The sequence below is a fragment of the Myzus persicae genome, unplaced genomic scaffold, assembly GCF_001856785.1.
Source record: "Myzus persicae strain clone G006 unplaced genomic scaffold, MPER_G0061.0, whole genome shotgun sequence".
Lineage (NCBI taxonomy): Eukaryota > Metazoa > Arthropoda > Insecta > Hemiptera > Aphididae > Myzus > Myzus persicae.
The window spans coordinates 273,809-301,710 of NW_019102665.1; the positions used below are offsets into that span (position 1 = coordinate 273,809).

A 27,902-nucleotide genomic window follows, 5' to 3' on the forward strand; every position below is an offset into this window, starting at 1 on the left:
GATGATAATAATAATAATAATAATAATAATAATATAGCAAAATAAATTAATCATATCATTATCGTTGTTCGTCAAGCCGCTCGCCGGTCGGGGCGACAGCGATATCCAAAATTCCAAAATGTTCGGGTGGGTTCCCGGAATCCAATCACCTGTCCGTCCTGTCCGGTGGGTGCTCGCCGCGCCCGCACACTCCGCCTCGTCGTTCGCGATGATAACGCCGATCGCGGCCCACCGCCGCACGCACTTTTCGTCTGGCGCGCGGCGCATCGTTTCGATTCCCCTCCAAAACCTTCGGCATCGTTCGTTTGGCCGATAACGAACGATAACATTACCATAATGTTATACAGCCTGCGTATTAGCATTCACCGATCGCGTTTTTTCGGCCCGCGGTGGTCAGTGATTCGGTGATCGTATTACTCGGTTACTCGGTGTTCCATGCTCACTGCTCAGGCGCTCTGCAGCTCACAACAGTCACACCAGTCGTGTTCCGGACGTGTTAGTAGTGCTACGCACGTCGCCGCTTCTCCGTTTCGCAGTGCTCGTCGAATTCGCGATCGTTTCGGCCCAATTTCCGAAGTCCCGGATCGTGTCCGTAAATTAATATTTTGTATCATGATTACAACCAGACGTACCGTAATTAATAATTCCGACGAGTGTATACGGTTTTCGTCCTTCGTAACAAAAATATCATTATAATCATTTTTTCAAAAATATTACCGTTTGATTAATTATTATTAATTATTATTATTATTATTAGTATTAGTATTATTGTTATTGTTATTAATTGTTAAAATTCCGTGACGGTCGCCGTCCGACGAGTGTTTCGAGTCTGAGTGAATTCGTGTTTTCATTCTAGCTGCCAATCACAAGAGGTATACCTCCAACCTACCTATCTATTATATGATATTACCTACATTTACTTTGTTGCTTCAAAAAAAAGACCTTGGCTCCATAATCTTGTACGATCAGCCATTAGGTACCTACCTGTTTTTCGCATACGCCACTCAAAATACCTGTATTGATTTAATTACAGATGTGGCTGAGTACCTACCTTTATGATTCAGCATTACCTAACTGCCTACATTAAAAAAATAAAAAACTTTAGAAAATGTAAAATAAGCTAGCCAGTGTAGGTTTGAAAAAAAAATCTCCAGTCATACTTAGATAAGCCCAAATGGATAAAAATTGTAAGACAAACAATGTGTATTCTAAATGTTAATACTTACCTATAGGTACCGGCTCGGGTACCGGTTAACATTAATCAATAAAATATTGTTTTAGACGGCTCTATGACATTACATTGTGCCATTTCGTTCTGTATTTCTATGATTTGTATCCGTAGTCATGAATACCCCACATATTAGGTATTGGATTTATTATTTCACCTGTAAAAAACTAACCTACCCATATCAATTTATAATTGCTATACCAAAACATTACATGTTCCACACAAAAATTTAAAATTTAGATATATAATTTGCTGTAAATGTTTTGTTACCCTAAAAATATTAACACTTTGTAATTGCTAATGTTATTAAAATGTCTCGAATTTAACATATAATGTAAGCTAAAACAAACACAAAATGGGCTGGATTTAGACAATAATCTAACTTTTGAAAGTACTTTGATATTTATATATACCTATATCTCAGAGTCTTTACTCAGGTTGTTCTTATACCTACAGCTATACCAACGATAAAATACCTAATTGTATTTGAAATAAAATTTCTTCCTAGTAATTGTTTAGTGTGCATAAGAAATCAGTGGTAATTTATTCAAACAGTACCCATTAGGTACAAATATTTTAAATATGAATAATACTTATGAGATGACACATTTTCTGTTTCTGCTATAGGTTTTTGGATAAGTATTTGTAAATATATTCTAAGGCATATTCGTGTAACTAATTAGGCAATAGTAGGTATATTATTATGCTCTTAAAATGACAAAAAAAAAACATTTCCATTGGCTTTAAAAATTGTTTATTGTTTCAGTCCTACTATTTTATTTTAAATTGTGAATGCAATATAGGTGATATTGTAACATGATTATCTCAATGATTATGCATTATAAAGAAACTTTTAAACTCCAAATTCCTACTGAAAAAAATGAATTAAAATTAATTATCTAGAAATAATTAATCAAAACACAGGTAATACATAATATTATTTTGGTAAAAGTGAAATAAAATAATAATACAACTATAGGTAGGAAGGTATTAAGTATAATTGACAACTAATATTTGAAGATGAAAAAAAAAATTCTGTCTTTTAATTATTCAACTAATTAACTGATTCACACTTAATTTGATTAAATATTGTTCTTGTTTTCTTGATTAGTTGGGTACCTATATGGCTACAAATGACATCAAAAACACTAAAATAATATTGTGCTTAATGTACGTCTACATTTTAATACCTAATTTACATATTTTAATGTGTATGTAACATTATTATGTAGCTATAGATAGGAGTGTAATAGAGACACTTAGAACAAATAACGAGTTGTATAATTTTGTTCTATCAATATTAATTTATTCTATGTTTGTTAGTGATTGACAAATTGCATTAATTACAATATTATGTAGGTAGTTGGCTAATTTAATAATAAATTGTCTTATATTTAATAGCATAATTACTCTGATAATTATCAACTAAATATGAACATTGACTTTTAAATTATTTGTACTCGTTAAAATTATTTTAATTTATGTATATTACCTATTACAAACTACCTAACATAATAGTACTATCTCTTTATTATAATTTATTTTCTTTAATGGCTTAATATTGATTCCTTTATTGCAATGTTAAAATTATCATCTTTTAGATAAAATGTTTTATTAAATGTCTTAAAATAATTTCAAACAATTTTCATTTAAAAAATAAAAACAGATTCACAGTTGAATAATAAACAAATGAACATCAGCTTATTAGGTCTTAGGTCATCAAGTAGAAATACAAATCAAACCTTGCTTTAATTAAATGTATTACCTAATGATGTCATCTAACTAAATACTGATGAGTGATGAATGATAGTGTAAGTAGGTATGGTATTTACATTTATTCAACTAGAGGTCACAATTTATTTTATTGGGTCTTGGGAATGTAAACTATTTATGTTAAATTTACAAATACCAAATATGAAAATGTCATCATTTTGTTTCTTCTATGGTTTTGAAAGTGTTTAAAATTTTAAAACAAGTTCAATATCATTCAATGTCACATTGACTTTAAAAAATATACCTATTAGGTTCATCCTATTATTTATGTAAGAAGTTTTATATTTAAAATTTGTTAAGTATAGATATACAAGTATTGGTATATTATACACAACATGATTTGACTTTTGGCAGTTAATCTAAAGGTCTGCTAAAAAAGTCTCTGGCCTAATTCCAATTAGTAAATCTGCTTCAGAATTTTTTAAACAACAGTTTTTGTTTATTTAATTTCAATATTTAGATTCAAATCAACATTTGTTTGAATTAGACTTAAAAACAATTAAAAATCAAATTATTTGAATATTGTGTAGTTTGGACATACTATTTGAATGTAACATATTATACCTAATGAATATTCCTCCACTATTTTCCAACAGAGTAATATTTTAAATTGGTTTATAGCAAATTAATATTTCTTAAGTGATGATGTCAACATTAAAATATTCAAACACATGTTTGAATATTTCAATCGTGCTTTGGAAATAACCTATCAGTTATTATCACATTGTACTATTAAAATATGTCTAAAATAGGTAGTAAATCTATACAATTATACTGAAATACATAAAATCTTAGATGTTTCCAGTGTTTTAATTTTAACTTTAAGTAGATGTTAGCTTCAAACAGTGACCTATATTATTCAATTAACTAATTAAATTGCATTTTTGTATCAGGTTACATAATGGCGTCAAAACTTTATAATATAATCGTTGGTGGAGCTTCAGTTAGCGCTGGGGCATATTTAACCACATGGTTATTGACTGGAGAAAATCCAACAGTATGTATTACTTTTATTTTATTACTATTTAATTATTATTTTTCTTGTTGTCTATATAGGTATTTATAGATATTTACTATATAATTATACTTTTTGAATGTGTATTTGTCAAATAAAAATATTAGGTGTTTAAACTCCCTACTCCTACCACAAGCATTACTGACAGGGAGTAGGTATCGACTTTATATAGCAAACTTGTTTGTATATAAAAATTTTTTGATGTTAAAAAAATAAAAATAATTTTATGTAAATACATTTCATCATTACTTGTAATACATCTAATGAAATTTATGTATTTTTACTGAAGCAATTACAAACAGTGCAAGCAGAAGCTGGTAAAAAAACTGGAAGACTACGGACATTACCCCCAAGAAGTACTCAAATTCAATCCTTAAATTCAGAAGAATTTGATGTCCTGATTATTGGAGGAGGTGCAACCGGGGCTGGATGTGCTATAGACTCGGTCACTCGAGGTAAGATATTTGATATAAAACTATTAAGCCCATTTTAAATATTAAATATGATTATAAATTTGAATGTAGAAAGTAATTTTATAATCTATTTAAATAATGATTTTTAGGTTTAAAAACTGCACTAGTCGAGTTAGACGATTTTGCGTCCGGTACATCAAGTCGCAGCACTAAACTCATCCATGGTGGTGTACGTTATTTGCAAAAAGCAATTCTTAATTTAGATTTGGAACAATACAAAATGGTCAAAGAAGCATTGCATGAACGAGCAACAATGCTTAAGACGGCTCCTCATTTAACCCACGCAATACCAATCATGTTACCAGTTTATGAGTATGTTCTAGTTCTTATAACTAATTCACATGTTTTCATTATTTCTTATTGTTGTATAGATGGTGGAAAGTTCCTTACTACTGGGTTGGTATTAAAGCATATGATCTTGTAGCAGGTTCAAAAACAGTCAAAAGTTCTTATTATTTGACCAAAACTGAAGCATTAGAAATATTTCCCATGCTTAAAAAAGATAAATTAGTTGGAGCAATTGTATATCACGACGGTAATAACAATGCAATTGTTTAGTTTGTTTAGTTATTTCATGGGTTTGTTATATTTTAGGTCAACAAGACGACGCTAGAATGTGCCTTGCTCTAGCACTGACGGCAACTCGTTATGGTGCCACTGTTGCAAATCATGTAAAAGCAGTTCATATTATTAAAGACGAAAATGGAAAAATTTCTGGTGCACATCTCCGAGATGAACTCACTGGAAAAGAATGGGATGTTAAAGCAAAGTGTATCATAAATGCTGCTGGACCTTTTACTGATTCTGTACGAAAAATGGATGATAGCAATGTCAAGGAAATATGTACTCCTAGTAAAGGTGTACACATTGTATTACCTGGATATTACAGGTAATTTTTACAAATTCTAATATACCTATTTTAGATTTAAACATATACAAACAATTTTTCATATTAATAGCCCTGAGCAAATGGGACTATTGGATCCTGAAACATCTGATGGTCGTGTTATATTCTTTTTACCTTGGCAAAAACATACACTATCAGGTACCACAGACAGCCCATGTGATGTAACTTATAACCCCACACCTACAGAAGATGAAATTTCGTTCATATTGAATGAAATAAAAAATTATCTTAACTCAGATGTTGAAGGTATGCCATTGTATTGAGCTTTTGTAATTGATACTTTAATGTATAACCTAACTTCAAATAGTATATTAAATATTACAAAACTGATTTTTAGTACGCCGAGGTGATGTTTTAAGTGCATGGGGTGGTATTCGTCCATTAGTGTCGGATCCAAACAAAGGTGACACTCAGTCATTGGCACGTAATCACATTGTGCACGTAAGCAAATCTAATTTAGTAACAATTGCTGGAGGAAAATGGACTACATATAGAGCTATGGCTCAGGAAACTATTGATGCTGCAATAAAAGGTTGGTTGAATTTTTTTAATCTATCAATTATTATATTTATATAACATACAATTGTTTTTGCAGCTGTTCCAGAATTAAAACCAACCAAACCTGAATGTCAAACAGATGGTCTGCAATTGGAAGGAGCACATGGATGGACACCAACAATGTACATCAGATTAGTACAAGATTTTGGTTTGGAATGTGAAGTTGCTCAACATTTAGCTACATCATATGGTGACAGAGCCTTTGCTGTAGCTAAATTAGCTAACCTCACTGGCAAACGTTGGCCAGTAATCGGTAATAAAATTCACCCTGAATTCCCATACATTGATGCGGAGGTAATAAAATATTAAAATTATAATACGACAATATCCTGTATTTAGTTTTTAAAACTTATTTTTGTTTAATAGATTCGTTATGGAGTTAGAGAATACGCTGTAACGGCTGTTGATATGATTGCTAGACGTTTAAGATTGGCATTCCTGAATGTACAAGCTGCTCAAGAAGCACTCCCAACTATTGTGAACATTATGGCTGAAGAATTAAATTGGAGTGACGATGAGAAACAGGTTAGATATTTGATAGTTTTCCAACTTAATGCGTCATTATTAAATGTATCATGTAACAATCTTTAGAAACAATTGAAAATGGCTAATAATTTCTTGGCCACTGAAATGGGCATGAGCGTGAACAGAGCATCTCGAGACAAAATTCCAATTACTCTATCCCAGGAAGAGATCAAAATGTATGTGAAGAGATTCCAGATTCTTGATCATGATCACAAAGGATATGTTTCCATCAATGACATTCGTAGGAGTATGAAGGTATTTATTTTTATCAATTATTTTATCTGTCATGGTTAAAAATCATATGGTCTTACATTTTAAAAAACAGAATGCTGGTGAAAATGTAACTGGAGATGAGCTCCATGAAATACTGAAAGAAATAGACACAAACATGAATGGCCAAGTTGAGTTGGATGAATATTTACAGGTATATATATAATATAAATCAATTTAAACATTAGAATTAAACTTAGAATTTTTTTTTTGAGTTTTTGTAATGTTTTTTTTATTTAATTTTTGTGTGTTGAGTGATGACATATTAATATAGTTTTAAAAGATGTGTTATCTTTTAGATGATGTCAGCCCTTAAATCTGGACATATATCCCACTCTCGTTTTGCCAGAATGGCCGAATTAGAAGAATTAAATAATAAAACAAGCAAAATCAGTGTGGAAAGAAGTGGCGGTGGTTTCTAGATGAAAATTTTATTGCATTAAATCACAATTTATTTATTTATTTTTGGTTTTGTTTTAGCATCCGCAAACAACTTTTTAGATATGAATTCTATCATAACCAAAGTATTTCTTTAATTTTAATTTTTTGTTTTGTTACAAAGTGTTACTATATATAAAAATAAAAATTACTGTTATGACCACAATGTTAAATAAAAAATATAGAAAAATCTACAAAGAATTTTTGTTTTTTATGTTATTATTATTGTTTTGGAGTAAAATGGACTGTACAAATGTTACAGATAATCACTACTTTAAAGGAAAACAAAACCATGACTGTAGTGGAAAATAGTAAGCAATTGAACATAAAAAAATGCACTGTTATAGTAATGGTAATTATAAAAGCTATATTGTCACAGATAATAATAATTCTAACATAAAAACAATGTATTAAGTGACAATTTAACTGGTCAGCGTATATAATAATTAACAACAACAAATGTATAGATATAATAATTAATAATGTAACTCAAAACATGGGGAGGGTAATATACAAAATGTTGACCTAAATCATCAAGTGTGCTGAGATCCGGCCGGCACTCGTTTGGTCAATGTTAATGTGTTGGTTGGACAACTCGAAAACAGTGATACTGACAAAATACTACAGTGAAACGGAGTTGAACCAACTGAGACTGAGCTATGTAAAACTCTTAACACTCGATAATTCATACAATGGCTGTAAATTAGGTTGCCTACATAGGCTTGTAGAAAAATAAAGACAAAGAAACATCAGACATGATTCATATCCTCAACAATTATATTATAAGAGTAAATAATATATATTTCTTAAATAAGTCATCGCTCATCAAAGTCTGAAAAAATAAACAATATTACTAAAGTTAGTTTAGTGGTTATTACTTATTACTTATTAAAAACAAACAATAGTATCCAATCATGCACAGTTGCATGAAAAATAAAATTATAATCGAATTTAAATGGGTAAAATAATGGAACTTTATCAAATTTGCTCAAGAAAATAGTGATATTATCGATAATTGCCCATTTTCTGACAAATTTGTGACAGTAGAGTCTAATTTTTGTCAACATTATACATTTTGTAATTGTTTACAAATCACATTTAAACTTAAAATAAATATGATTATGTTTAAAAAAATTGCAAGACTTTAAATTGGTAATTTGTGTAATCTACAGTAGGTGTATTTTACAAATTAATGAGTTGTAACACTGAAAGACCGTTAATAAAACCATGAAGGTATAACAAATTGTAAACATTTGTGTAATGTAAGTATATTTAGTGAGGTATGAAAACATACCTTCCATGAACAACCATTTCGATTTTCGATAATGCAAGAACCTTTAAATATAAGAACTGCAAAAGAAAATTACATCATATTTTAACTCCTTGGTGTTTATTAATGACAATAACTCCTCTCTGCCTAATGTACGAATACGGTGTTCGTCAATAACCAAATGAACTATTGAACTGATGAAGTAACATTTAAAATTTTCAACACTTAAATTTTTCGAGTTTTTTTCAATTTTTTCTTTTTTTTTTTTTGTGCATGAGTTAGGTACCTACATGAATAATGGTAGAGGTAGACGTAGGACGTTGCAACGTTTCCAAATTCAGTGTGTGTAATAATAGAATTAAAAATTCATAATATTATACGTATATTTAGTAATAATAACAAAAAGTGATAGTTGACTGCAGACTATATTGTTGTAATACTATATCGTATTATCGTCGGTAAGTGTTTTGTGCTTAATTAACAAATAGTCTATAACTTTAGAAATATACATAGGTACAAAACTTAATAATAATAAAATGTTACGCTCAACTTATATAGGTACATCACAAATGACAAATTTTACAAAGTTACAAGATAATTAACTACGCGTGTTTGGTGTTTGGTTGCCTTGCGGTTTGCGACAATACCAATCACTAATATCGAATAAAAGAATGGTTTTTGCATGTTTTGATAACTTGATGTTTTATAGTTGTGTATAGTGTATTGCATTTTGTTAAGTTAGCTATGCTGTCGTCGTCACCTAGCTATCGTTTTTTTTTAAATGCTTTGCAAGTTTTGACTAAACATCGACATTTGCCACATAACCTCAAATGCACTGGCTAAAATTAAGAGTCATATTAGTTTTACAACATTTTTAATCTTAAATTATTTTCAACCACTTTTTGAGTCAGCTGAAGAAAGAACACTAATGGCGGGAAAGAGGGTGCGACGAAGGTTTTATTAATTTAAAAGTATTAACGTAAAATTTTAAAATTTTTGAATTCGAACGATATAACTATTACATATAAATCATTATATTTTGCCGTTTGAAATTTAAAAAGTGAAATTTCATAACAATTTTACTTATCCGGAATTATATTAAAATACTCAGCGTAAGGTAAAAAAAAATATTTGTTATACAATATAAGTGTAAGTACTGTATTATCATATAATATACAAGGTTTGACAGAATAACCTGAACAAAATAAATGGTTACAAAACGATTGATCATAAGACACCTTTTTTACGACACGATTGAGCATTAAAAAATGCGATGTTGCCATTTTCAATTTTGAACTATATTATACTAAAAATATTTAGATAAATAATTATAATAATTCAAAATATGGTACGAGTTAAAAGTGTCATAAAACTATTGTTGCCTGTATTATATATAACCCTAAAAAAAAAAACGATTTCTTAACCCACTTTAATGTGACACGATAACACGAATATTATAGCAGTTGATCAAACATTACATAAAATTAATTATTTCTATAATAATTTATTGGAATTGTTATTTATATTGATTATCTTATATTATCCCCGAAAAACGCATCGCATTTATAGGTATATTATAGTATTTTTTGCTCGGCTCAAGGCTCGAGAGTCGTTTAAGTTTGGTATCATAATAATTGGTTATTATATCATTTATATCGTGTTGCTAAAAAGGTATATGCTCAATCGTACTTTAGCGAAATAAATAAAATTACAATCGGAATAAATCAAATTTATTTTTACAAGCCAGTGATACTTATAAATACATATTTTTAGATATATTTCGGCGTTTTTATAATTTCGATATGTGCATGCTCAGTATATGTTTTTAATAGCTTAACCTATTTTGACAACATACTCAGAAAATTCTATTTTTTTTAAAGTAATTTTGATGATTAAACTATGGTTCTAAATTCAAAATTGACTGAATAATCGCCATGGTAGTTTTAATAAGTAATACATTTTTACGATTCATTAAAATGCATAAAACCATTTATGATTATTTTTATTATTGGTAACGTTTTTATTTTTTTGAATTTTTTTTTTTTTGCACGTGTCATACACAAAATTAACATAATATGGGTATACAATTATTTATTAAAAATCAATTACAACAGTTCTTATATAAAGTATTAAGTTATCGATGTATTAAATAATAAGATAATCTTAATTGGCATAGGTATTCAGATAATTTATACTGGATAATCATAAGTCATAACAACAATTATATGCATTTGTTGCACGTGTGAATATGCACTATTAATTATTATTAGATGTGTATTATAATACCGATAAGTGGTAGATTATACCTACCTATAACCTATTAATTCGTAATTATTTATAGGTGGATAGACCGTTTTGATTATTCAATTTATACTTTAAAATTTAAATAAAGTGAATTATTTTTGTTCTGGTCATGGTACGAGTAGTAAGGTTAAAGTGAACACCCAAGAAAAAGTGCAAATGATTAATCTACGGAAGACGCAATAGAAATTATCGTCAGTAAGCAGAAATGTATACTGAACAATACCCAGGTCGGTACCATATACCACACATATATTTTTATTAAAATTAAAAAATTATTGATTAAATATGCATACAAATTCTATTTAGTAATAAATATAATACCACAAATTCATAGCTGCATTAATACAATACAATTTACAGTAGGTAGTTGTAAAAACAAGTAGGTATACCTACCTATAAATCAAACATAAAAGAATTTAAATTAAATAAATTGTAAAACCATTTGTTTACCTACATCGGCTACATCAAAAACAAAGTCAAACCATACAATACTAGTAACTTTTCAAAATTTTAATTTAGTATTATAAGTACTATACGTCTATACCTAAGTAGGTATGTACAAGTTATATAGCATTATAAAACATAATTTTTGTTGTTTACAAGTTGACAATGCACATCTTGAGGGAGAATCAAAGCTTTTCCACCAGCAAAAAAAATGTGTACATTTATAATATTCGATAATTTTATTAATATAACCCTTAATGCAAGCTATCTTCAATAATATCCTTTTCTAAAAGTTATAAATTATAACTAAAGCCCGGATTTTGCATAAAATGCATGTTGCTATTTTCAACATCATATACATGCAGTCAATGAGTGTCCACAAATCATTACTTGATTGATTAAATATCAACATTTTATAGTGCCTATTTTTGGATATTCTGACGTTAGTGCATATTCTACATATTTTTGCATATTTAAACAAAAAACCGTGTACAAATTTTCACCTAACGATCTAAAAAGGTGTTGAGCAAAAAAAAATCAGATTATAGGTAGGTACGTTTAAGTAATATTAATATCAAATATTTTACATCTCAAAGAATATTCGGATGCTAAAAATAAGTTAGGTTATTGTTTTTCCAATTAACACACTACATTACACTTTTCGTACTTTTCCCTATTTATATCAGTATATCACCAATGTATCTACTATTTAATTTTAATAAAATATTTTTAACAATGTATCAATTATTAAAAATTAAATTACATATTGTATTACATATTTGTTATAATATATTAGATCTTACTTTTTGCTGATAAAAATGTTAATAGAACTAATAAATAATTATCACTGCAAAATTAAAATCAAATTTAAAATGTAATAAAAATTGAAACTTTATTTTGCATGTTTTGCATCTGTTTGCGCTGAAAAAAAATTACTTGAATCCCTAAATCCGGCCCTGGCCCTAACCAATCAGGTATCAAATGAAACTACAAACAATTCAGTAAAAGTTCTTACAGATTCTATCATTTAAGGGTTCTGCATTCTCCATACTCTCCACTTTTACCAATTCTTAATATTGAAACACTAGAACAACGACGTTTGACGTATATGTATGTACCTATGTGGTATACTTTTTGAATAAGCTTATCGTCGGAAATGTTAACTGTCCCAAATTTTAAAGCCGTTTTTCCTTCCATACTTGTAATACTATGTCTTAAATTACATTTATGTATAGAACTATAGAAGTAACTAATAATGCAAGCAATATAATTATGAAAACCTTAACAAACTAAAAATCGATTTATTTACATCACAAAACTATGACTCATTTCTAATATTATATTAGAATTTTATACTTGTTAAGAAGACGTCACGCTCGCATGTGTTGTCTCCGTCTTACAAATGTACAACAGAGCAAAAACTGTTTTGCGCGGGACAACTTTTATCTTTTTGTTTGTAGCAGTGGCTCCAAAATTTCTGAACATAATATAGAGTAGAAAATTATCTATGCAACAGCTTGATTATATTTAAGATGACATAAATACAATAAAAGTTATTTGCTTCTAAACATTTTGTTTTTTTCATTTGCTCATAAAAAATGATTGGATACTGTAATTAAAAAAAGCACGCTGTTGCACAGATAAAGTTCTTTTTTACGAGTTGTGAAAATGTGGTAGTTCTACAACAAATATGGTGAGAGGAAAGTTGTCCCCAATTTTTGCTATGTTGTACATAATTTATAAGACGGAGACAACACATGCGGGTGTGACGTCCTCTTAATTCATAATTACAGTGTCGGATTATACAATTGCAATTGTGGGCGCCCACAGTTGTCTGGGCACAATCGAAAATTATGGCTTACCTAAGTCTTTAATTTTACTACAAAAACTCAATAATTTAATAATTAGCAGTTTTAATAATAACCAACTAAATTTAATAAATAAAACAATGTTTATTAAACTATTTCATTATAACTCTTAGTAATTTACAGAAAAATTGAATTAATATTTTTGTTTTTTACTACTTTAATTGTAATCTTTAGTTTGAACTACTAGAATGAACTACAAATATTTACAGCGATCGATGAAAGCTTGTAATGTACAACTGTAATGTTCAACGCCGCCTGATAAATTATAATATACATTAAATATTATCAAGTATTTATATAATTCGACAAAATCCAACAAAAAAATGTTTATTATCATGTACAATATTATGTACAGTATGATTTTCATATTGACTTTTGTGCCATTAATCAGTTAATGAAATGGATAATTTAAAACAAAAAATGGGGCCATAACTTCCCATAAGTCGTGTGCTCTAGTTTTTGGTCGTTGGACATTAACTGTGTGGACTGTTGAAAATAATAAATTAATAACGAGGACTCGAGAGGTCTTATCGCTCGACGCTCTGTACAGTGTAACCAGCTTTAACTTTTAATATAAATTACAGAAATAATATGCAAAATTACAGAAACAATCAAACAAATAACTTTTTGTTTTATCATACATTTAGCTCGAAGGATATTTATTTTATTTTAATATGAAACGATATGCGAATTGTACCTTATCGACTCCTCGACGATCGACTCGTGGGGATCACAGAATGTAGGTTACAAATATTTTACCTCATTTCCTTTTAATTCCTAATCATTTTTAAATTAAAATTAATATATTTATTCACTGATGATTAGGGAACGGATTTTATTGTAAATACATATTTTTTATCGGAATGAGATATTTATAATCTACTAAAAAATGTATACGATTTAAATCATTCTAATTCAAATTAACCCAAATGTATTTTTCATATTTTTTAAATAATTAAGTGATTCTTGTTTTTCAGATATTTCATGCATTTTTGACAACGACTCAACATTATCTGCTTTATCCAAACGGCATTCAGGTATCGATATGCCGCTATTAAATACGCTGACAATAAATTTTATAGATAATGAAGCCTTACATAACAAGACTATTTTTGGCGACGGCCAAAATATATCTACTCTACGTTATCAAATGTCATTTACTCATTTATTTTACGTACTTATATGCTCACATGCCACAACATAATATATCAATAAGTTCTTAGTTTCCTACCTAGTAAACACTTCAGCACAATAATACGTCTAGACTCTAGTTCACCAATGGAATTTATATTATAGTTATTTGTTTGTCTTCATACCTACATAGAATTTGTGTCGTTTTTTTAAATATTTTTTTTTGTTGGAACTTATTAAAGCTGTTAGTTCATTAAATAATAAAGTAGGTAGCTGCGTATTCTAAACTTAAAATAATAAATTAAACCCCTTAGACCCAGAGACCCTTTTATAACGAGATGGTGTATAGCCACTCGATATAATCGTGAACATTAAAAAAAATTAAACAAATAAATTCAAATCTAGAAAACAACCACCGCTATTAATATATGCAACAATAATTTGATGGAAAATGTAAATTTCAAAAATTATGAAAGCTACATTCCTGCGAATTTTGGTTTTGTGGAACATAATATTATAATAAAACAACTGTACCAAAATATTATGCCCTTGTCAGAAAGCTTATGCATTCTTGAAGCACACAATAAATTATAAAAAGCACAAAGACACAGGAGATTTAGTTACAGAAAAATGTGTACATACATCCAGAAAAAAATTATGGACTAATAAATATGAAAATAATTAGAGACATACATACAGGACATACACCGTCTGATTTAGCTAATATGAAGTATGCCTCCATTACATGGGTCAATGTGAAACGTGGGTACTGATGATAATATATTATAATATTATATTATTAAAAAAAAAAATATTAAAAATAATATGCTTATATCCTATAAACAATATCTTAATAAAAACAAAATACAGTTAAATACGAGCATTTAATAATTGTTCAATGATACGAGTTAAATAACATTATAAATAAAAACAAAATAATAGTGTTTTGGTATGTTATTATTGTTTTCGTAATCGAACATCATTACGAGGAAAAATAATAAAACGATAGTCGATAAGACCAGACGATATCCCCAAATAAAAATAGAACTGGGCACGAATGCACACGATTCATTCCCGGCTCCGCGGAGCCGCCGTGTGATTCGTTCCGACAAGTGAGAGAACCTGTCACCTGCGAACGATGTTATACAGTAGATCGTGGCACAGCGGATTTATGTCCATCGCGGCATCGCACAACAAGTATAAAATCGAACTTAATAATAATTGATTACTTGAAACTTCCCTTGTCTGATAGCATTTTTTTACTCAATGATTTTGTAGGCACCTTATCACCGACTATAATAGTTTTAAAGTGACACGTACGTCTGATACATACCGTACGTCTGATTTTTTAATTAAATTCAAGTTCTTTCTTTTAATTCGAAATATTGGTTGAACTACCCCTGGTAGTAGCTTACGTTTTTCGATGTGTTACTTTAAGTTATTTTTGTTCTTGAATTCAAATTTTATTTAGTCCACTAGTCGGTTTCAAACTACCATCCATTATTGTTTAAATTTTACTATTTTTTTTTCAAGCCCTTGTTTTGTGACACTTGCAGACTGCAGTCACGTCATTATTATCTACATAATTAATAATTATCACAAGAACGTACAGTGTACACCGTACACGTAACTATTGTAACACTTGTCACTCGCCTAAGGTGGCTCTCCATAAATAATAATACATTTTACGCGCCCACCGACATTTTATTGTATGAACCTTATGTCCTTATATTATCCAAATTCCAAGTACTTACCTAGCTAAATAGTAATAACTAATAACTAATAATTAATTTTTGTTAAAATACCTATAGGCTATAGTATTATAAAAATAATATAAGTTTGACAAGTCTGATATCAATAACAATGTATGTACAGCTATAATATAGGTACTGTCGACTGTCGACGAAATACCTTTGGAAAAAAAAACAATAATGTTTCGCCAAATATAAACAAAAGCCCAAATCAAATACAACGTTCAAAAGTAGACATTTCTCTGAATAACCAGTAATTATAACCACCGACTAATGAAAAACAATGGAAATATATATATATTTTTTTTTATTTAGCCTTTATAAAAATTCGGCTCAAAATGGTAATATATATAATATGGTTATTGTAATATTATGTATTTATGTTACAATTGTATGTTAGAAGCGCAACTATAATTTTAAGCGGTGGTTGTAATAGTGTACGGGGAATCATAACCGAATGGACAGCGCTTAGACTGCTTAGAGGGGGAAACATGCGGATGAGAAATCCAAGAACTATGAGTTTGGGAAGTTTCAATGGTTTCTCACTTACTTACATCTCGCCATGAACTATTAATTTATTAATTTATTATTGCTGCTGGCAAAGTTGCGGTATCGCTGTCCAGTGTCCATTATTATATAGTAATTTATTTTATGGGTATGGCAATTTTTTGGAGTGCTATTTACCCGAGCGGCAATTGTTTTTCGATTATAATGATTTTAAAAATAATCTTAATAAACAAGGGGGACAAGTGAGCTCTGCTGCATATCAAGTGTCGTGTGGGTCACTGTATAATGGATCTGTTAAATTTGAATTCATTGATATAAAATCATTGTATGTACAAAAAACGATTCTGAGCGAAAACTGTTTGTCAGCCTATAATATTAAGTATATTTTATGATATAATTGTTTAAGTTATTATTAGTTATTATTACTAGTTATCAATTGTTGTTTAAGTTATTTTATAAATAGGTAATAATTTTAGTTTACAAGAAAATAACTAAAATTGTTGTTCTTCATTTAAATATCTAATTTCGTGTAAAATATACTCTCTACCAGTCTACCACGATCGCTTCTTATGAGCGTATAACCAACTATAATACTATCTAGTATCTAGTATCTGCATTAACCAATAAAGCGGCTCGTGAGTAAATATTTTGTGAAGACTTTAATTAGCTTCTACAATAAACTATAATAAATTATGACGGCGTACAGACGTATATACAGTGACTATCGCCGGCACGGCATATTATATTGTCGTGAATCTTGTTTCGATAGAGCTTAATACCTATATATAATACTGCTAATTCTCCCGCCCTCCTCCGACAATCCAGCGATAACGGTCATGACTGAAACTGTCGGGCGGAAGGCAACCGTCGACCAAATCACTATATAAAATAATATTTCCATCGAAATAACTACTTAGGTAGGTATTTATAGTTTTTGGGTTTTGTGGCTTTCAATAATAAAATAAGCAAACAAAAAGTTAATAATATATTATTTTGAATTCAGGCACGAATACTTCTATACATTTTTATGTTTGTTTTGATTTAATTATTATTTCTAAGTATCTGTTTTTTTATTCTACGGGTAGACGCAGTATCAAAATCTCCCGCGTCGAGAGTTCGAGACCTACTTGACACTTGACATTAGATTATATAGCTTCTACACTGTTTGTCTGTTTATACTATTACCATACGCATTACGCCGACGGGCAACGACACGGTAAACCGACAACCATCGCCCTTCGACATACGTCGAAACACTCGAAAGTCAAAACCAATGCGCCACGAGCCGCGTTTCAGAAAAACAGTTATCAAATAATTTGCAAATTTCGTAGTTTTTCGTTAAATTGTACTAAGGGAATTTCACAGGTGAATATCGAATAAAGTAAAAATTTTAATTCAAGCGCCATAAAAAAGTTCGATTTCAGTAAAAATTCTAACTTCAGAGTTTCAGACAATCATAAAAAAATGTTGTAGATAACGATAAACTTTTTTTTTTAGTTACTCTAGGTTAACAACTTGTGTAGAACTTTGTACAATTAATTGTGTGTATTATTTTATTTTATTTTGTCGAGCTCAAAATTATTTATCGACAATAGTTGAAAAAAACCTCAACAAATTGAAAATGTCTCACGGCTATAAATAGCTTAGGAGTCCAAATATTTTGAAAATGTTAGAACGAACAGAAAAAAAGTAGCCTATTACGGTGATTTGTTTTTGATCAACACGAAACATATTTTAATCGAATTTCAGCCGAAAGTTGCAAGTTTTGAGTTTGACCATTTCCAATTTTCCTTAATTTTGTTTTTGTTTTTTCGAGACCCTCATTCAAAACCACAGGGAACTGTTGACCCTCCAAATGCTCAGAGTACCAACTAGATTCGCTTTCCTACCAGAAAAAATGCTATAATATAGAACAGGTGCATATTTTAAATTTTAATAACTACTCCGAAAAAGAAAAAAACATCGATTTAAAATAAATACGTCTAAAACGCATGAAAATAATCACTGTTGCCGAGCCGGCTTGCCGGAAATACGTCCACGCAGACGCGGCTTTCGTTCGATGTAAGCAGCCTACCATTGGTCGATCTGTATTTTTGGATTCTTCCGAAAAAGCAACAGGAAACGAATTTGTGACGTCAGTACGTCGCGCTCACTTCGCCGCATGGCCAAAGTTTACCGTCCGGACGCGACTATTGAACGGCGATTTAAATAGCGACCGTAAATAATATTGATTGTTAGGTTAGATTAACCGCTCTTTACGATGTGCGAAATATTCGCTATCGTTGTCCCGCCGAGAAATAAACGTCTAATAGAATAATGACAATAATAATAATGAATTCTGTTCCATTATAATAACGTTATGATTATTGTGCGTTTGGGCCAAGACGACGCTGCCACATTGTTTCGCGCTCAAAATTATTATGTTCTATGGTATCTACTTCACGCGTTAAAGTCTCAACTACCTAACACTTTACTTTTTGTCGCCGTTTGTCGTTTGAAGACGCCGAGGCACCGTCCGGAAAGCGCCGTATCGCGATTGCAAGCTGATTATTATTTATGTAAGTTTACACATGTTCTCAGTTATTCGTGAACCAGTAGTTATGACTTATGAATAATGAATATTGTTAAGATGTTATTAAAAATTATTGTTGATGCTTCAGATATTAGTATGAAATTAATTTGTTTCCCTGTTTAAAGACCTCGGCTTTATTATTGCTGTAGGTTTATGTTATTACAATATTGCATTATAATATGTTGTATTGATCATTATTGTTTATTATGAACCATTGAACCACCTATATTAATTGATATCATTATTTCTGCTAACCCAGCTGCAAATTATTCTAGCCCTATTACCTGTTTGTGCCTTTTATTTAATTATCGCCAAACTACAAATTGTTTGCTTCCCACCAAGTTCAATAATCTTGTGTTTTTAAATAATTATAGTTAGTTATAACAATAGTAGTATCTATTAATCAATTAAACATCCACCTACCTGTATACCATGCATAGCCCTTGTATGATAATTTAATATACTTATACTAATTACCTGCTGTGGACATTTTATTGTTTTTTTTTAGGCCTTGTGTTATATTATGTTTCAATTTATGGTGTAATCTATTTGGCCATTTACTTATCCTCACCACGAGACTATAATATAATTGTAATATTTTATTGACACCAAATTACATAAATAATATATAGGTAGGTGTTCAAATAATAGATAATATACGTACCTACATTAATCATTGGTTATCTTTTTATAGGCAAAGCTTGTATTAAAAAGAGAGTTTGTTATAATATAGTATTTTTTTTTAAAAATTTAATGTGATTTATAAAAATGTTAATTAGAACAAACTAGGTAGGAGGTACCTATATATATAAATATACGCAAATATAAATAATTGGTAATATAATAGAGCAATTTTATTATATTTAAAATAGTTGTTATTTGTTGTATTGGATAGTGGATAGTTGTATATTATAGATATTGGAGTATTGACATGCAGTATGCATCTTAAACTTTTTATTTATTTGATTTAAAAGATACAACATTTTATACCTACTTACATCAATCAAGCTACATTTCCTAAAAGTAGTAGAACACAAAACAGATTTAATATTAGAGGTTTCTTTACTCCTAAAACTATACTTATAAGTAAACTTAAAGCCTTTTATGTTAATATACTAATAGAGTACAAATACAATAGATAAATTTTATAAAAATAGAATTTAAATTATCCAACAATGAGTTCAGAATAGAGTAAACTGAAAGAGTAAAGTCCAGATTTATTTAAAATTATTCCTAATAGATTAGGTATATTTTAATGATATGTTTAGTGGGAAAGACATGACTTAAAATCTGTGCTCCAAACACGAAATTCCATAGTTGATTAACATTAATTGAGCTAATGCAATGTAAGTAATTCTAACATTGTGATTAAGAATGTTTTTTAATGTTGCGCATTTATAAAATAATTTTCTAATAACACTACAAATATAATATGATGCCCGAGTACATTTTTGATAAGATTCAATTTGATGGTTCAATATATAATAGTTAAATAAAATATAAATTTAATAATAGAAATAGCAGTAATAGCTACAAACAACTTTATAATTATAATATAATATAATTTTAAATATCACATTATAAACATTTTAAAATTTAATAGGTACTGGTCAATTTAAATAAAGTATAACAAATTAGGTATGTACTGTATTATTGTTCATAAGAAAACCATATTTGTTAATATCTTGGGTTGTAATTTAGTAAAATGTTGCAGGATAAAAAATATTTGTAAATTAAAAATTATAAAAATTGGTCAGTAATTTGTTTTTTATTAAATAGGAAATTTTTCAATTGTTTCAAATGAGACAGTATTAATAGGTGTACCATAATTATTTTCAATTGTATGCATATTATTATATGAATGCAGTTAATGGATGGTAAATGTCTAAATACTATACATTTATCAAGTTTAATATGAACATATACCATTATTCATATATTTCTTTTTGTAACTTATGTACATTTTTTTAAACAATGTGAAATAAAAAAAAAATATATTTTCAGCTCATTTTACTATTTTGAGTATTATTAAGAGACATTTTGAGGGTTTTTAGAACATTATAAAAATATTAGAATCAGTATTATTGATTATATACATACTAAATTCTAAATTCTGTTTAGACCTTGAACAACATACTTGTATTAACATCTAGACGTGTAAAATTATCATAATATGAGTTAATCTTTTTAGGGCTACTATGGACCTCAAATATGTTTTAGTTTTCTAAATACATTAAACAAACATTCAGCCCTAGCTGGAGGTGTTGATATTGTTAAAATTTATTAAAAAGTTGTGGTGATTTCAAGGTGATTTCAGGAAACAAAACATCTTTTACATTTAAATATTAATTTCTCAAATGTTTAATAATATCTGAAATACTAGTGATACATACTTTAGATGGTAGTATAATAAGCTGTGCATGAATCTTATTTGTATTAGAAAACATCAAACTTACAAATTATGTCCGATTCACAACAATTTTTCTCACATATACTTGTTGTACTGGTAACAACATTTTTCCTCTGAATAGCTAAGTCCAATTTTTAAATTTTTTGTAGCCATCTGAAGAAATTAACATTGACAAATTGTCTTTATTGCACTTGTACCCAGTTTCTCAGTGGTACAATTAAATGCTAATATTATGACATTAATATTCCTATTACATGTTAATTTTCTTTGATAATTTAAAATTAAGAGTCACTTAATAGGTAATATATTGGTTAGTATCCCCTCTAATGTGGTAGACCAGGGTTCGGTTCCTTGGTGGAGAGCTATTTGATGCTGCTGTTAGTGTTGTGGCTGGTCATCGAGAATTAAATGAAAAAATACTCACGGTATAGGATTTGAATCCGTCACTTATATACTGGACGTATAGCAGTGAGACACCGCAATCTTATCATATTATTTTCGATATTCTCTCACTTGGGTTAGAGCGACAATGATGCAGTGTGTACGGTTGAGGAGAGAACTTAGGTGCTAGGGCGGTGTCTAGTTATTTATTACTAAACAACTGTTAAAAACTTCAAAAAACATTTAGAAACTTGGGTATAATTTTACATATTAAGTTGCATTTTGATTGAATATTGTATACTACTAACTCACTATTTAGTTTTTAGATAATGTTTAAATATTTTTTATCTTTATGTTTAGATAATATTATTTTCAAACCAGATCAAAAATGTCGAGGACTACAGTTTATGATAGATCCATCAAACATTTTGGAAGGTAATTTTTATCACAATGTATATGAAAGTATATCAGTATATAAGTATTTTATTACTTGCCTCATGGGCTAACGCTAACCGATTGCCAGTTGCTTATTTTATTTTCATGATTCTCATTCATTTTTAATTGACCATCTTTAAATACATTTGCCATAACAATATTTTGGTTGTTAATTTGGTTTAATATGAAATTAATATTTCTTAAAATCGGTAAAACTAATTAGCTATACTAAGTGATTGTAGGCTGGGCAGGTTAACTAATTTTTTAACTTCTCAAGTTCATATAGAAAAATTTAAATTAGGTTTAAAGTTAAATGTTTCTTTTACTTTATTTAAACTTTTGTTAGTTACAAGTTTATTAGAAACTAAGAGTAACTTAGCTTAGTCAAAAATCAGTTACTTTTTGTGTTTCATATAAAATTAATAATTATGGCTTAAACTAGCAGATAACATAGTAATTTAATAAAAGTCGTACGGTTTTAAATAAATGCATGCATTACAATGAATTGCTGTAAGTACCTACTTATATCCTTTAATCAATGATAAAGTCCAACAAAATAGTTAAAGTATTTTTATGTATTTGTTAACATAATGGTCCACAACTGAATTATGATAACCAAATTCACAAATAAAAATATAATGATAAGTACCTAATAATTAATATCTATAAATTATGATTAATGATTATTGAATATATAAACATGTATGGGACACTGAGTAAATAGTTATATTTTTCTTTTCTAAATAATGCGGTTAATGCTTTAACTTTTGTATTTATAAAATATATAATATATTATTATATTCTGTGAATATACAATATTTTAACCATTACTATAAATTATTATTTATAACTTATTATATTTATAAAAAGATAATATTTTATGTTCGCAAAATTGATATTTAATATTATTTTGTTTTATATATACAGATATTAAGTATTATAAAATAGAATATATTATTTTAGATCTGTGGTTTTAGGTAAAAAATTAACATCTCATAAGTTATTACTATGGTAAAACCTTAATCCGGTGAATTGCAAAACATTTTCTCATCTTAGTATTAATTAAGTTACCACTACCTATTATATTGTTTTATTGTGTTAAGCATTCATGTACTACTCTCTACAATATATTATATTATTTATTTATTTGTTTATTAAATACTCCCACTTGGGGCAATGGTATAGTTAATTTAATTTTAAACATATCAATACATAAACTACTACATTTAAGGCATAACGTTTTAACTATGTCTTATCATCTATTAAAAAGTAAAAATTTGTTAACTCATCATAGAAATTTAACATTCAATATAACTATATACATATATATGTTTATAGAGAGAGAGAGTTCTTACAAACAAAATTTTTACTTATGTATCAGTATAGATAGAAACAGCAAAAATTATGAATGGCACTTTGTGGTACATTATATGAAATCTTTCGTAATAATTCCAGGCTTTTGGTAAAACCGTTTTAAAGTTTATATACATAATATCAATATGCTTCAATAAAGTTTACGTCTAGATTTCAATGAGATTAACTGGTACTCTACTTTCAAAGTATAACTTTATCTAAAAATTATTATTTTGCATAAACCATTTTAATTGATTTTAAATTGCCAGTATTTGTCTAATGTAATCAATATTTACATAGTGAAAAAAATTATCTAATGTGTGACAAATAAAAACAATAATATTAATACTCATTAATTACATTTGTAATGTATTATATGATGTATATGGTTATGTAAACATTCAAATATATACATTTAAAAAATGATTATAGATAGGTAGCATTATTTGTACAGTAAATATGTTTTGGTTACATAGAATAACAAAGAAATTTTCTTTGTGCGACTAATGAAGTAATAAAAAATAGACATGACCAACAACTTGTTAAGCATTGCGTAATTTTATTTTTATTTTTATTTGACATAAACAATCTATACAATTTAGCTCAATAAGTTTAAATGATAAGAATAAAATAACATGTAAGGTGTGATGAAGTAACCACCATCAGCCACCCATTAGTGACTCTTGGTTATTGATTAATTAGTTTTTTTTGCTACTTTTCAGACTAGAGACGTTAGACATTTAAATTTCGTAAAAGGTCACGGCTCCACTTGTCTTCCTTTTTAATCTGCAGTTAGGATTTCCTGGGAGAGTAAGGACGGAGAGATCTTTTATGAGAGAGTTAGAATGGGTTTGGAGTCGTTAAAGGAAACTTGTGTACAAAATACATGCTTCCTCTTTTATTGTTCTCTTATGTAGATTGTTATGAAAAGTTATGTTAGAGACGTAGGGTGCAGCATCGGATAATCTTTGGAGTGATATGTTTTGGAATGTTTTGATTCTATTACTGTTAGATTTTTTTTCCGCACGACCGCACCTCATAGTTGAAGTCCGTATGTCCAGATTGATTTGAGTAGAGCTTTGTAGATTAATAGTTTGATGTCTAAGGTGGAGCACTTATTTATAATTAACAGAGGTCTGAGCATATGCATGTGATTATTTAAGGTTGGTTGTTTGGTTTGAAAGTGTTTATTCCATGTCAGTCTTTTGTCAAGGATTAATCCTAAATATCTGACAGTGTTTGATGTGTGATTTGGTACATTGTTGAGGGTAATGTTTGGACTTATTTTGTTGTAAATTAAAAATATTATTTATGGGTACTTGAAACTTTTAGAGTATAAATATAATATAAAATATCCTGGGCCAATAAACCGTCTGCTCAGAATCATTTTTTGTATACAATGATATTATATCCTTGAATTACAATTTAACACCATCCATTACAGTGACCCACTTCAAATTGTAACCAAGTGTGCAGCAGAGGTCACCCATTTACCCTCTTTTTTTCATTATGCATGTAGATTTAGCCATTTTGATGTCATGGAAACTATTTTTCTTATAGCAAGCTATGTAAAAAATGTAATATTGAAGTTAATTATTATTGCATTAATATCGTTAATTGTTATGTTTAAGCAGTAAGTCATTATAGCCAAGTATATAAAAGTATATATTATTGTTTCAGTTACGCAAATGATTCTAAACATACAATATCAAGTTTAAGAGCTCAGATAATAACTAAAGATAATGTGATTGCATCAATACCAACTCAACACAAAGTCAAGGCTGAAAAGTCTTATAAATGCGATATTTGTAAAGAACATTTTTTACAAAGAAGGCGCTTAATATCTCACATTAAGCATCATATGAGAGAGAAAAAATTTGAATGTAGTACTTGTCATAACCGGTTTTTATCTGCAGGACACTTAAGAGTTCATATTAGGATTCATACTGGGGAAAAACCATTCAAATGCAATATTTGCAGTAAATCATTTTCAAGGATGGGTAATTTAAAAATGCACAGTAACATGCATACGGGAGAAAAACAATTTAAATGTGATTTCTGTGATATAACGATGCTACATGAAGGAACCTTGAAACGTCACTATAAGACTCATAGTGGATATAGACCATATAAATGCAATTTTTGTAGTAAATCATTTTCAAGGGTGGATAATTTAAAAACTCACATTAACCTTCATACGGGAGAATTTAAATATAAATGTGATATTTGTGATAAATGTTTTCTAGACGAAAGGCTCTTAAAACGTCACAATATGACTCACACTGGAGTTAAACCACATAAATGCAATTTTTGTGATTCCTCATTTTCAAGGATAGATACTTTAAAGCTTCATGTGAAGAGGATTCATCCAGGAGAAAATTAATTTTAAATTTAAAATTCAAATAAATGGCTTCTACTGAAGGATACTTAAAACATCTAATGACATTAGAACTCATACTGGAGAACAGTCATTCAAATTCAACATTTGTATACATGTTTTTCTAATGCATATCATTAAGTGGACACCAAATTATTCATAACGTTAATAAAACAATTTAATTGGGATACCGGTGAAAAACATTTTAAAACAGGAAACTCATTCAAAAAGTTTAGTGAAAAATCATAAAAATTATTTTATAGTTTGTTAAATTAGAGATAAAGTAGAAAGAAATTTGGGAGTTCCACCTTTCTTCCATAAGAATATTATATTGTTTTGAATGTATGTTATATTATGTATTAAGTTGTACATTATAGGTATATTTCACAGTGTTCATTTTATTATATTAGAGTTTAAAAAATAGCATAGTTAATTAACTTGAAGAATAATGCTAAGAAATGTTATTATAATTAAATATAATATGTTATCAACTATAAATATATTTTAACTATGTATAAAGTGTTTCTTAATTTAGTAGCATTTTTTTTTTAGTATATTTCTTACTGATGTCCGTTCACTGAAATCTGCAGCAGCCTAGTATCATTTTGCATATCGTTTAAATAGGATCTTCTCAATTGAATGTGAAAAATATTGGTGGTGGTAGGTATATAACAGTGGTTCCCAACCTTTTTGGTACTACGGACCACTATGAGAACTTTCTATACGTCACGGACCACCTCAATTGTATACCTTATTTTTCTTATAAATAAGAATCAATTTTTTTTTCACATATTTTAGAATTTTGATTATTATTACATGAATAAAGGCTTTTAATAACATGGGTTTCACTATGTAATATAAATTTATAAAGAAACGACCTACTATACACGATTATCAATAGTTAGTGTTATGCCTCAAAGGAAAATGAAATTATTAAAATATTTTTACATTTTGTAAGTATGGCTCGTGGACCACATGACAATGTCTCGCGGACCACTAGTGGTCCGCGGACCATAGGTTGGGAACCTATGGTATATAAGAACTAATATGTACTTGATCATCACCACTTTTTCTATACACAATTCAGAAAATCTTATAACCTAATAACCTATATAAATGATAAGATAAAATGTATCATACCTAATAATAAATACCTAAAATGTTTATAGCTGAATCAAATAGAACTACCTAAATAGCATGGTGAGTGTGTATAAATAATAATTCATTGGTATATTTTTCAGAACCTATGCAGTAGGTAAAATTTTTGAAATTTTTGTATAAACACAATTTGAAGAAAACTGTATAAGTGATAATTACATCATTCTTTACCTAAAATTACCCTTACCCATCCGCCTAAAAAAATCCCATCATGATGCCTAGACGTTATGAAACTCTTTACACAATTACAACTCGCCATTTGCTGCATTGAGTTGATTTATGTATGATGATATATCAGCAAAACACTAGTACAAATCATTACTTTCGTTTTTATGAATTTAAATATTATTTATTAATATTGAGAATGCTATTACTTGTCTGTAAATATTTTATTATTTTTCTTGATTTCTAGACATTAGTACATACAAAATAAACACAACTGTTTTAATAACGTTAGGATTGCCATATCGATATACCCTTAATCCTCTATACTTACATGTTATGACCAATTAATGTTTAAATGTTACCTTTTTGCCATACGTTTTGAACTTATCCTTCTTATAAATAAAGGTGTTCTTTAATTGCGTATTGAATACTTTTTTGTTACTAATATTTATATTTTTTAATTAACATAAATAATTCCAAGTTCAACAGTATAATTTTTAATGAATTCAATACTACTGAAGCTTTTGACACGTAGTAGACTATGATAACTCTGCATTATTTTATGATCAACAATTGTGTAATATTTCAA

At 28.7% G+C, this 27,902-nt stretch overlaps 2 protein-coding genes across 3 annotated transcripts; both read left to right on the forward strand.

Annotated features, from left to right (window-relative positions):
• The first annotated feature begins 379 nt into the window (after positions 1-379).
• Positions 380-7,381, forward strand: LOC111032901 (glycerol-3-phosphate dehydrogenase, mitochondrial). Of its 2 annotated transcripts, none has more exons than XM_022313377.1 (13): positions 380-872; positions 3,895-3,998; positions 4,306-4,471; positions 4,579-4,801; positions 4,861-5,024; positions 5,084-5,378; positions 5,449-5,642; positions 5,734-5,928; positions 5,992-6,248; positions 6,321-6,479; positions 6,546-6,734; positions 6,805-6,903; positions 7,033-7,133. In XM_022313377.1, the coding sequence occupies exons 2-13, from the start codon at positions 3,903-3,905 to the stop codon at positions 7,063-7,065; spliced, it is 2,070 nt and encodes a 689-aa protein (XP_022169069.1). In that variant the 5' UTR covers positions 380-872; positions 3,895-3,902; the 3' UTR covers positions 7,066-7,133. The 2 variants fall into 2 exon arrangements, with proteins under 2 accessions (XP_022169069.1, XP_022169068.1); XM_022313376.1 differs by having other exon boundaries at positions 382-872; positions 7,049-7,381.
• Positions 7,382-18,591: 11,210 nt separating this feature from the next.
• On the forward strand, positions 18,592-26,455 carry LOC111032914 (gastrula zinc finger protein XlCGF49.1-like). Its single transcript, XM_022313397.1, has 3 exons — positions 18,592-19,020; positions 22,186-22,260; positions 25,294-26,455. The coding sequence occupies exons 2-3, from the start codon at positions 22,214-22,216 to the stop codon at positions 25,994-25,996; spliced, it is 750 nt and encodes a 249-aa protein (XP_022169089.1). The 5' UTR covers positions 18,592-19,020; positions 22,186-22,213; the 3' UTR covers positions 25,997-26,455.
• The last annotated feature ends 1,447 nt before the right edge of the window (positions 26,456-27,902 follow it).